This window comes from Haliotis asinina, chromosome 5, assembly GCF_037392515.1.
Source record: "Haliotis asinina isolate JCU_RB_2024 chromosome 5, JCU_Hal_asi_v2, whole genome shotgun sequence".
NCBI lineage: Eukaryota > Metazoa > Mollusca > Gastropoda > Lepetellida > Haliotidae > Haliotis > Haliotis asinina.
Window position 1 is genome coordinate 53,456,811 of NC_090284.1, and position 13,063 is coordinate 53,469,873.

General features: G+C 39.2%; 2 protein-coding genes across 3 annotated transcripts in view; one reads left to right on the plus strand and one right to left on the minus strand.

The window, feature by feature from the left end:
- The window catches only part of LOC137284830 (caspase-7-like), a 654,824-nt gene that overhangs the window by 83,057 nt on the left and 558,704 nt on the right, over nucleotides 1-13,063 (minus strand). The window lies entirely within an intron of this gene.
- LOC137284824 (ras association domain-containing protein 2-like) overlaps nucleotides 1,968-13,063 on the plus strand; it is a 94,924-nt gene continuing 83,828 nt past the window's right edge. The window contains exon 1 of the mRNA XM_067816823.1: nucleotides 1,968-2,344. Coding sequence (XP_067672924.1) covers nucleotides 2,299-2,344 — 46 coding nt within the window. The 5' untranslated portion in view covers nucleotides 1,968-2,298. The remainder of the gene's footprint in view (nucleotides 2,345-13,063) is intronic.

The window sequence follows — 13,063 nt, forward strand, 5'->3', positions numbered from 1 at the left end:
TGTTAAAGATACGGATCGAGCTACATATAAGGTTTCACAAAGAACCATCTCCCAACATAGTCGTTCTACACGTTTCACTTAATATGGAACCACAGGTATTTTGGTATTTCCCATTTCCACCTGTTGCATGTGTAGCTCTGTATAATCAATGAGAGTATTACACCGCCTTTAGCAATACTCTAGAAATACCACGGCGGGACAAACCAGAAATGGGCTTCACACACTGTACCATTGAGGGATTCGAATCCGTGTCTTCGGCGAGACGGGCCAACGCTTTAACCCCTTGGCTGCTCCACCGCCCTCGGCATGATATCAGTTTATATAAATACATGATATCAATTTATACAGACAGAGGGGGAAAACAGGCGTTAACATCATGCAACAGCTGTAATAATTATATGCAACCACTCAGGCCCGTGAACTGGGCCCGTGAACTGAACATTCCCGGAGAATCAGAGCAGTGCTTGAAGAATGTTGTTATGGGGATTGCAACAAGCGCCCGGCCAGTCCAAACGGGGCTAAGACGGGTCATCCAGCGATGGAGATTTAATTACTCCATTGGGGACATCCCTGTTGAAATGGCTAACTGTCCCAACTGCACTGCTGTCTTCTTATGCCTTCAGTTTGCCTGGACCAGACTGGACCAGACTCGATTACATTAACTATGTACTGTAATATTGCTCACAGCGGCTTCAAACACAATTCAAATATTAACTCAAATGTAACATGACTAACGGCTGTAAACTTAAAGAGTGGTTGAATATGGTTTTACGCCGTTTTTAGAAATATTCCGTAAATTTCACGCCGGGGGACGCCAGAAATGCGCTTCATATACATTGCACCCGTGTGGTCAATCTGTCCAGGGTCTTCGCTGTGACGATCGAACTCTTGGCTACCCCAACACCCCGTATATGAAGAAGATTGATAAGGTTATAAAATTAAAGATCATGTCAAGCGTGGTAGCCCATTATATCAAGCATTCGCTCCCTGAAATATTGCTGGAATATTGCTAAAAGGAGCGTAGATCCTCACTCACTCACTCACCCAAAGCGGTCATGACTTAAAGTGTTCGTTTAGCAGCAATAGTACTACTAGCAGCTACATTCTATATGGGTTCGAACACCCACACCGTCAGACCAGTGACTATTCTAAACATGTGAAATATTGTACGAAATCAGTTTCTGTCAGAGAATACGCTTAAATGGCCTTTGACACGTGCTTCCTTGAGGACTGCATGTCATGCATAGAGTTTGGCTTTTAGCAATATTTGCACCATATCACGGCGGGGGCCATCAGAAATGGACTTCACATCGTACCCATGCGTGGAAGCGAACACGGGTCTTCGGCGTGACGAGCGAATGCTTTAACCACTGAGCTACCCCACCGCCCCGATGATCACATGACAATAGTTCAGTTAAGTAGATGCATTCTGGGACGGCATCAGTTACGAATGAGACATCTGCACATTAAACAGCTGCTTAGAGTACCGCCGCTTGTTCATATTCACTACCGACCAAAAAAATACGTACATTGATATAGACGAGAGTGTAATTTTCGCGTGTGACATTTCATTCTTTTAAATGGCGATTATGCCTCAAACTATCATTAACCTTTCCCGAAGACCTTTAAGGAAGGAAGTAAAAGTTCGTGTATTTGGATCAGCAATGTGCTTAACCTGGGAATGTTCACACTGCGCCAGGCATGTCCTAAGGGGGTCACGCCTCCAAATAGCCAGTGTCCAGTTAACGCGCTGGTGACATGTTTACACCGACAAGTCCATACTTGGACAGGAAATTGAGGAATGTGAAAGTGTGCAGAAAATAGCATTTCAAACGCCTGGCTCTCAATCACATATATTGAGCGTTTATCGATCTTGCCTATGTCTGTTCGCAGAGGATTCCTGTAGTGAATGGACTCGTCCGTTGCTGTCCTGTGTGAACTTGCCTTACCTATTGTCTTTTGTAGATGGATCATCCCGATAACTCTTTGCCACCGTGGGTTTAGTTTTTTTCTGAGATGACATGGAAATGTAGAGAGTCTACGACTCAGATTCGAGTGAAAAACGCCAGGGCGTAAATGCATTAATAATTGAACGCATTTTCAACAGGAATCGCTCAGTGGATGTACGCGGTGTTATAACCTTCGAAAACATGTCGTAGCGGTGTCATGGTCCAAGAGTAACTACACACACCTTCAACGCTTCACTGAATTGCTTGTGGTATATTATTAACCGGGCCGAGTTTCGGCTCGGCTTTAACAGTCAATCTGGGGGCAGGGCGCAGTTCACCAACCCCAGACATGCAAAGCAACGTATGCGGGAATTGCGGGCGACCCGTATACTTTGGTAAGTGTTTTACGTTTGTTTACATACACATATTTCTGCCTTTACACATACGATACAGTTCATTATCGTAAACCCGTGGGGTATGCGTTAGAAGTGTAATAAACCCAGTTAATGACACATTCGTGTGTCAGCTTCTCTACCCGAACTCCGGGTACAGGTTACGAACAACTGTTGAACGGGCAGTAATACAGTCTGTTTTACCCGCGCGAGCATCTGTCACACGTGCATGCTCACCTGTAATTAACATCAATATCTACCTGCGCGGTAAATGTTATGACCGAGTTCAGCTGGTGGTGATTATGTGGTATGTGGTGTCGTAAGGTGTTCCATGTTTACTGTCCGAGGCTCACGGTCGTTCCGCTCGGTGTGACCAGCTGGTGACCTACGAGCAATTAACATGTGATAAATCAGCCATACATAAACAGTTTGTGTTGACCGGTGCAATACCATGCAATCGACACGCTCGTGTTATTTTCAGTTCATATATTTCTGCAATACCACTACCATCCTGGCAACATATGCTTCGACCTGAATAACAGCAGCATATTCGTATATTGTTTCAACGGAATCGTTACTATGTATTGATTATTTGCCATATCTTCCAGGAATAGCAATGACATGGGGACGGGCATCTTTTAGGGGAATGAAAAGAAACTGGGTCTTTCTGTTTGTTTTGTGACTGTGGTAGTTGTTGTCCCTTGAAAATGCAAGCTTTGTCTGATATTCAGTAGTCCATAACTGCAAATCCTAAATACCTACTGTAGTACCTGTCTGACAAATTGTTTCAACAAGCTAGTCCGTCAAACATGTAGGCAGTATATATGTGTCAGCTAACAGGTTGTCACAGCTCTCATAGGAAGGGTTTTGTTTCACTGCTATCAGGTCAACTTCGGACTCTTGGTATGTGATAATATATCACAACATTAGTGTCAGTTTCCAGTGAAAGATAGGACTATACAATATGTTATCACATGCTGTAAATGTCTGTCGAGTACACCCTCATACAACTTTTGTAGCTAAGGATGTACTCATGACTACAGTGTGTTAACCCAATGGGGAGGTCGTTTTCAAAGAGGCAAGGTATGTGTTTGAAAACGTGTACACAATGTGAGACTGGTTTCAATGCTAGCCGTGTCAGTTGGGTCACCAACCCTGAATATGTTCCCCTGACATGTTTTCATTCAATATTCCTTGCATCCATATAGAGACTGCCATTAAAAAAATGAATCGGAAGATCAACTAACACTGTGAGATTCACGCCTACTTCCTGCATTGTACTGTATCAAACCTTACATAAAATTCATGAGATTATTTTTAATAATGCTCCTTTTGGCAGTAAATATAAATACCACTAAAAACAATTTTTTTCTTTCTGAAAAAAAAAAACCCATGCACAGTCACTAGTAGGAGTGGTATGTCCATGGTAAGAGGGGCACTTGAGACTTGAAATGATCAGTTTAGATACTGGTTTTCTAGTCAGAATATGTCATTATTATGAGGTTATTTAGATAAAGTATTAGATGAACCTTATTTTTATGTTATGATAATTGTATTTATAGTTTTTCTGCTAAGCACAGGGAGGTGGGGTAACCTAATGGTTGAAGTGTCTGCTTGTCACAATGAAGACCTGGATTCAATCCCCCATATGGAACAATGTGTGAAGCCTATTTCTGGTGTCCCTGGTTGTGATATTGCTGGAATGTTGCTAAAATCAGTGTAAAAACATACTCACTCTGCTGAGCACATCTCAAGACATGTATTGATTTACAGACATCAGTTCACAATTCAAATTATGTGTAGCGATTAAAGGTAATACCCGGCAGTAAATGGGTACCAGATAGGATGAGGTGGTCATGTGACTGTTAACCTTCTAGCCCCTCACTGTCAGTTTGGGTTGTGTATTTCCGAGGTAGCCAAGAATAATAGCAAGTGCACACTTATTTTTAGTGATAATTCAATAGACCTTTGATCATATACCTTTGTATGATGTGGAAATATAACACAATCTGAGTGAGTGGACATGGCTCACTTGATGGTAGAAATTCTACCAACTTTACTTTTACTGGGCAGTTAAATTATGATTACTGATGATACCCTGTGTCCTTACAGGAAATGAAACAGAAGCCATATTTTCGTTTCTACTCATGGAAATATTACGTTGTGCAACGAATGGCATTTGATAGCCAGTAACTTATTGTTTTATATTTCTCTCCAATCATCACTTCTGTCACAATGTTGAAGATAATTCAACAAATACATATCTGACACAGTCAAACATTTTCAGTGGAACTAAGCACAGTTAATCATGCAGACTGCAACGCTCTCTTGCACACATGGGTAACATATGACAGATGTGTTCCATTTCACTACAGACGATATGATGGCCATTGTGTAATTTTGTCATTTATCTGGCTGTGTTACAATCTTTAAATGTTCAATGGGTGGGTCGCTCTCCGCTCGTTTTCATCCGTTCACCATGTGTGAAGCTAGAGGAGGAAAGGGGAAAATAAACATCATCTCTTCTTGCCATTGCTGTACATGCTTGATAGAAGATATAAGTATCCTGACATTTCACAAAATGACCACTGTAATCCTCCCCAAGATTTAAATTTGTAAAAAAAAAAAAAGACCCTTCACATTTACATCACACTGAGACAAAATTAAAGCTGTTGATCAAATAATGACAGTGGTCATAAAGCTAAGGTGCAAGTCACGATAACCATATGGTTATGGTTGGTGCTCCAGAGTAGGGTCTCCATGCCAACTGGCACTATGTGTGCCATATTTTACCCTTTGGAATACTTGTCAGCCAGATAAAACACTAGCTTAGTCTAGTAGTTTGTCCTCCTTAACATAAGGAGAGACAAATGTTGAGAATGTGATTGAGTAATGACAGTTGGATAGCCAGGTGGTTAAAGCATTCACTTATCAGGCCATCCATTTCTGTTATATATTCTGTAGTATATGGAGTCCTTTTCTGGTGTCACTTAGCATAATGATGCTGGTAAATTGCTAAAGCATTGAAAAATCATACTCACTGTGAAAAATGAATAAAATAAGTACATTTGAGTTACTTTTGCCATTGCATATCAGTAACTGATCAACTCATGCCATTTTGTGAGTGAGTGAGTTTAGTTTTATGCCACACTCAGCAATATTCCAGCTATATAGCCATGGTCTGTAAATAGTTGAGTCTGGACCAGACAATCCAGTGAACAACAGCTTGAGAATTGACATGCGCAATTGGAAACCGATGTCATGTGTCAACCAAGTCATCAAATGTGTCTACTTGATCCCATTAGTAAGTCCCTCTTATGTCAAGCATAGTTGCCGTTTGTGGCAAGCATGCATTGCTGAAGATCTATTCTACCCCGGGATCTTCACGGGTTGATGCCATTTGATAAGTCAGGTTGTCAAAACCTTTTTCCCTGGTAACACCTGAGACTATATCTTTATGATACAAAGGTACTGCTTGCTATATGTGACTATCCCTGTCAATACCAGGCCCTTAAATGGCACAGTGTCAACTTAATGATCGATGATCTTTATCTGCACGAGAGAGTCCTTGTCATCATGTCATATCTAGAGGCGTAAAGTCCCAGCGGGAAAGACTCTATCAGGCAGCAGGTTATCATGGTGACAGGAAGTGATGCTTCTCATGACTGTCAGACTGAGGCTGCACAGTTGTTATCTTGTTGATGAGAACATGGCGGACAGTGTAGAGGTATAATCATGGCACACAGGCCTGGGTTGAGATAATGTCTTACAACATTAGCTGAAAAGTTTTCTGTGTGAAAACAGTTTTAAAAGGAGTGATACATTCTTGTGAAACTGAACTGTCTTGTATAAAGGATACTGTTTTGAAAAAGTACTTGTTAGTCAATCAGGTAGATTGATGCTCATGCTATCAATCACTAGTTTGTCTTTTGTCCAGACTCCATTGTTTATAAAAAGCTACCATATAGCAGGTGAAACAACATATACTCATAGAAATGAATAAGGGAACACTTGGAAGTATAAGTGTCCCTTCACGTATTTCTTGAATTTCACTCACAGTGCAATACGTACCTTTGCAAATGAATTACCCTTTAATCGGTGAAGACTAAACTCAGTTTATTCTCACTGGCCTCACTGTCTTCATCAGTACAGAAATCTGACCTGACTAGCTATCCTCGAAACGTTCGTAGCCCTACGAATTTCTTAAACCCATTCTTAACACACTGGCTATTATCAAAGTTAAGAATTCTTAGGGCTACGAACGTTTTGAGAATAAGGGCCCTGGTTCTTAGCTCATATTAAACAAACATTCATTTTGTTGAGAAAGCTTCAAGTCAGCATCTCAGATTTCAAAGACAACTTTACTCACTAAGGCATGCAAATCGGTTTACCAGACACAACGTCCGAACTTACTCTATGTAGACGTCCACTGACAAACTGATGCTATTGCACTGAACATATACAGGTTAGAGGCATGCCTAGTTATTCAACCCTAGCTGGTAAACAAAGTAATCTCCGACAAACTAGGGTAGGTCAACCTGTTATACATACAACCTTGTGCATATTGTTAGTTATTTTTCTGTTGGAAATCTTGCCCCTTGAGTAGAAATTGGGATGTTGTGTCTGTGACAGAGTGCATTGCTTTGTGATGAATTTTTAATTTGAGTCAGAGTAGTTATTTTTGGTTTATATAGAGATGAAATGAAGAGAAAATTTGTTGTAGCTTCATTTGGTGGTTTTAAACTTTGTTCTTGATTTTTTAAATAATGGACTGATTTCATTTGAAATGTTGACATCAGGCAGCCATATTGCTATACATGTCTTAACATTTTGTGATATTATTTATGTGTATTTACACTGATGAATTATGCCTTATTTGTTAATAACTATTGACACATAATTGGATATAAATCAGCAATATGTTGGTTTTAGTAAACCAAAATCTTGCTCTCAATTCATACTAAACAATTGCATGGACTTTGAGTGGAAGTTAATATTACGAATATTTTAGTAGTTACTGAGTCTTTGACATATCAGATGTGGTGGGGTAGCCTAGCCAAGGTTCATTTCCCCACGTTGGTACAAAGTGTGAAGCCCATTTCTGATGTCTTCCTACTTGTGAAGGTCTGGGGTAGAATAGGCCTTCACCAACCCATGCTTGTCGTAAAAGGCAATTATGCTTGTCGTATGAGGGGACTAACAGGATCAGGTGGTCAGGCTCGCTGACTTGGTTCACACACGTCATCAGTTCCCAATTGCGCAGATCAGTTCTATGCTGTTGATCACTGGATTATCGGGTCCAGACACAATTATTTACAGACTGCCGCCATATGGTGGGAATATTGCTGAGTGCGGCATTTACCTTAACTCACTTACTCACTCTGATGTCTTTCATCGTGATATATATTGCTGGAATATTGCTAAAAGTTGTGTAACACAAAACATTTAACGTATCCAAGAATAATCTACAACAGTCAACACTTTCTTATGCAAAAGTGGTCATTTTCACATGGCAAAAGCATGGACATTCAATGAAATTTCAGCACTGACACAATTAAAATTTCCATAAGAATTTCACCATCCTTCATTTGCATAGCTTTCTTTGTAGTGCACGGGCTGATGTCGACGCCAGGATATTGCATTTACTGTCAGCTGATGAATAACGCGTAAAATGTTCACGTGGTTGGTGATCAGAGTGAAACTTTTATTGAAGATAAAGGCAAGGCATGTGGGCTGAATGTAAAGACATCACATAAAACCTATGCTGTAGTGACTTTAATGATGTAGGCATCTGGTGCAGCTTTATGATGAAATATACCTCATGGATGAGTGATTTTTTAGGGTGCAGAGACAATAAAAATGATACTGCTGCGTTCCTGTCATTAGGATTGTTAAAATCTTACTTCAAAGTGTTTGTATCAAGGGTCATGCAGTATATAAATCACACTTGAGCATCTTATACATGTATTTGAAATTTAAAGTGAACATGATAACTTGGGAATACAAACAGTCCTCAGGAGATTGTATGATATGTCACTATGTCTGAAGGATATGCATGCTACTAATAATGAAAGAATACAACATGCCATGAGTCTGGATACTGATGAAATACTGCTGAGTTCAGCTTCAAACAAACAAACAAACAAACAAACAAACGAAAATAACAAAATTTTAAGATTAAAGCTGTCCTACTGTTTCTTCACGGTCACGCCTTCTAACTATTTTTTGTACAGAAATATGTTTCAGTATAGGTCAGGTAGGGAACTGACTTGCTTTGAATGTGTCATTTCATTTCCAGTACTTTTATGATTTACATCTTCCAAGGATAACTCCCAAAAAATCATTTTTATTTCTTTGAATCGTCCATATTGGTTTGTGAATACAGCTAGACTTTAGTAAAAAAATCCAAAGGCGGTGGATATTGATTATTAGGATGAATAGATGTATGTATTGACACATCATAAATGTAACAAACTTAAGTAAAAGTTCAGCATGTTACTTAGACTTCCAGGAATTAATAATGACATGTAGGAGCCGAAACATGCTTGTACTCTGTATGCAAGGAATGCTGGCATTAACACTTTGTGCAGTCTCATCTGACTCGAACACTGCAATTTCAAACATGAAATCAATACTTTATGAGAAGGGTATTGGGTGTAATGACATAAAACGTACTGACATTGGGTGTGACGCAAGGTGTGACCTTGAAACCTTTTGTTAATGTTTACAATATTGTACCACTGGTCATTAAGGATTCATAAAGTTATAGAATAACAAATATTATGTCATAAATTTTAAAACATTTTTTCATTTTGAGATTGTTTGATGAGATATAGGTATTCCTTGCTATTGTCAGTATTTCTGAGATCACTTGTGGGAGTGCAGCTGATCATTTTCACACGTGCAATATGTGCTCATGTATTGATCAAGGTGACACTGTAAATGGACAAACGTTTCATGAATATATCACTGCATATCCTGTCAATAGTGAGTGAGTTTATTTTTATGCTGCTTTTAGTTATATTCCAGCAATATGCGAGATATGTGCCCATGTGGGGAACTGAACCCGGATCTTCAGCGTGATTAGCAAACACCTTAACCAGTTACCCCACTGCCCCACCTGTCAACAGAGTATGGTTAGCTCGTCATCAAGGTTATTTATGGCTGAGTCAGTTTTCATCAAGCATCATGCGGGGTGGTGAGGTTGTCTAGTGGTTCGTTCACTCATCATACTGCAGGCCTGGGTTTGATTCCCCACATGGGTACATTGTGTGAAGGCCATTTCTGGTGTTCCTTTGCCGTGATACTTCTGGAATATTTCTAAAAATGGCGTAAAACTAAACAAACTCGCTCATAAAGTAAAAACCCAAGATCCGCCTCACTACCCCACCATCTGTAATGTCCTCCACTGATATTTTATACATACAGTTAGGTTGTTTTCATTGATTTGTCTTATTGCATCCACCTCCTGTTATATTTTATTCATTTTGCAATCATGTGTTTTGGAAGTTAAGTTTGTTGGTTTGTGGTTGAATGTCTCACACAGCGATAAGCCAGATACTTGACAGTCTGAATTGTTTTGAAGTCTTGACCTTATAGATGAGTTTTTTTCATTGCGAGCATTTTTATGAGTGTGGGAGATGGTGTCATTGTCAACAATTCCACCAAACCTCACCACCCATTACTGTTAGTTAATTTAATAGAAGAATAGGCTGCTGAGGGTGGAGTTCTAATTTGGATCTTATGTGGCACCATTACAAGCATTACATTTTCCTTAAGCACCTTGATCCTGTCCAGTATATGAATCCACAGCTCCCTGTGCTTCTCTGCAGTGTATTAGAATTATCCATATGATATTGATTATGTGTTCCATTGTTGTCAGTGCAAGGAGCTCTGTATATCGTCAGCAGGTGAGAGAAATGTCAACATCAGCCTTTTAACCTGTCACTGAAACAGGCTAACGCCGTGGATTGTTTGAGGGGAAGTAGTCCCTGCTGCTGGTTACCCGCTGTGGTGATATACATAGGTTAGATCAGTCATCCATGTCTCAGGATAAATATGGAGTGGAAGAAAATGTCATACAGAAAGATTTAATGTGATTTGGGGTTTCATTGAGAGTATATGCTATTTCCCTTAAGACAATTACAGTTATGAATGGAAGAAGTGAGTCATGGTGCAGAATTTGCAATTAAACTGCTTGTTTCATTCTTAGTCCAAATGCTGTCTGTTCCAAATTTAATTTCCAGATATCAAAATCTCAATAAATCCTGCATATGGAAACACATGACTTTTATTGACATTGTAAAATACTTTTATTCATTTACTGAGGAAGTCTGACAGTTGTGAGACAGCCGTGATATTATTTTGGAATGCTGTAATGTCTGGATACAATGGTGAATGCCATAAGGTCCCATGATTACTGTGAGCAGATTCTGGAAAAAGGATTAAACAGAAAATATTCTGATTAATATTGGTTGGTTTCCATATGTAATTAAACATTCTCTCACTTTTTGCAAAGCTCAAGAGTCATTTTTCCAATCTGCAATCAAGAGAGATGTTCATGAATAGTCATGAAAATTTAAATCCCAGTTTTCCGTGCGTTTTAACCAGTACCATTGCAGCCCGTAATCCCATTCATTTCACAGATATTTCTGATGTCCAAGAATAGTTCAAAATCCATTTGTGTTGGTTATTGATACGCTGCTGAGAACTGAGTAAAGTCCTCTCAGCTTACTCCAGACTAGCTATTGTCATGTTTATATGTGTTCTTTCTATCAACCATTGGTTGACTGATCCAGATTAATGATCGTTCACCATGGCTGTTTCTTTGTGCCATCTCATTATTTAGTCAAGACTTGGAGGTCTCAAAACAATCAAGTAAATCATAAACCTTTGCAAATGGCGCATGAATGTTATGACATTCATAAAAACAAAATGAATAACTGTACCATCTTGGACTGCAGCTGTGCATTCACATAATAAACTATTTTAACTCTCTATGTTATGTACATCATGAATTTGCTTGTCACCGAAAGACCCGGGTTCTATTCCCCACATGGGTACATTGTGCAAAGCTCATTTCTGGTGTCCTCTGCTGATATTGCAAGAATATTGCTAAAAGTGGCATAAATCTTGACTGACTGACTGGCTCGCTCAGAGGCTGCAATTATTTACAGGTCTTCGCAAAGTAACATTCTTGGCAGTGTTGTGTATGTGGTGGAAAGCATGAATTTATGCCTGTAAATATGCTTGATGGAGTTGGTTTGATTGATAGAATAGAACCACTGGTAAGCCCCAAATGCAGTGGTACTAATCCAAATAGTGGTCAATATTATTTGAATCCTTACTCCTTAATAACATAGCTAGAATTGATTGAAGGATAGCATGCTGACATACTGTTGTTAATAATTTCTCCGATGATATAATATTTTATAACATGGTATTAGATTCAGAAGACATCTGTTGTAGATATTCAGTCTTTACAACATATGTCATATTTGGGATTTCATTTTCTCAGTAAAGTACAAATTCTAGTACTTTTTTGGTTGAGTCCCACCTAGTCCACTCAGCCACCAAGACTTCTACAGGCGGCTGACTTTGTGTGCAGGCGATTAGGTGCCTGACTCTGAGGGTGCGGGTTCGAATCCCGGATGGGACTCAACCAAAAAAGTAGTAGAATTTGTACTTACTGAGAAAGTGAAATCCCAAATATGACATACGTTGCATTTGACCACTTTCTAAAATGGCATTGTGTAATCATTCAGTCTTTAGTTTTCCAAATTCTTGTATCAAGTTACTGTTGTGTTGGCGTCAGCATCTACAAACAGATATCTGAGTACATCTGAAAAGCTTCCGAAATGTGTTTATAGATAGTTCATTTTCTTTCATTTTATTACCACAAATAGAGGTATTTCTTCCGGCCACCCAAGCCTTGCTACTCAATGATATTGACATGTCCAGTGGTGACCAGAATGTGCACAAACCAGGAGCAATTGTTGGTGTTGACGAGCCCTTGTGACTTGAGGCCGCAGCTGTTTGTGGAGAAAACTGTTATATTTGTGTGAGGCTGTACAAGGCAAACTGATTGTGTGATTGTTCAAATTATATGTGATCGTGTGGTAACATGACGAATACACATCACGTTCAGCATATTAGAATGTTCCCATGAGTACATTGCTTAGATAAATATTTAGAAATTAGTGGTTATTGTTTGTCAACACTCTTTTTCTGAATGTACTTATTTTCCATGTACTTACTTTCACAACTTTACATGTTAATAAGATACTTGTTGCTGTTGTGTATCTAAAGCGCAAAACTAGATAGGAAATATTCAGGATAAATTATATTGAGGATAGTTCTATTTGAAGTAAAAGTTCCATAACCTTGAGATTTGAATGTTTGATAAAGAATGAAATGATTCAGTACTCTCATGAGTGATTTGTTTTGGAAAAGTAAATGAATGCTTGAAATGCTTAAATGAAAGGTTGTCTCAATGACTTAAGACAGTGGTAGGGCATTCGCAAGTAGACATCTAAAGATACAAACTCCCATTATGACAAGGTAGCCAGGACATGTTTGTTTGTCAGTGCCAAGCTGGTGGCTGATTTTGAGACTGATGTAGTGGTCCTGGTTGCAAATGAGTAGGGTTTTACCAGTATTACAGTAGTATTCCAGCAGTATTCCAGCAATGTAATGGTGCTGGACATTGCTGGAATACTGCTA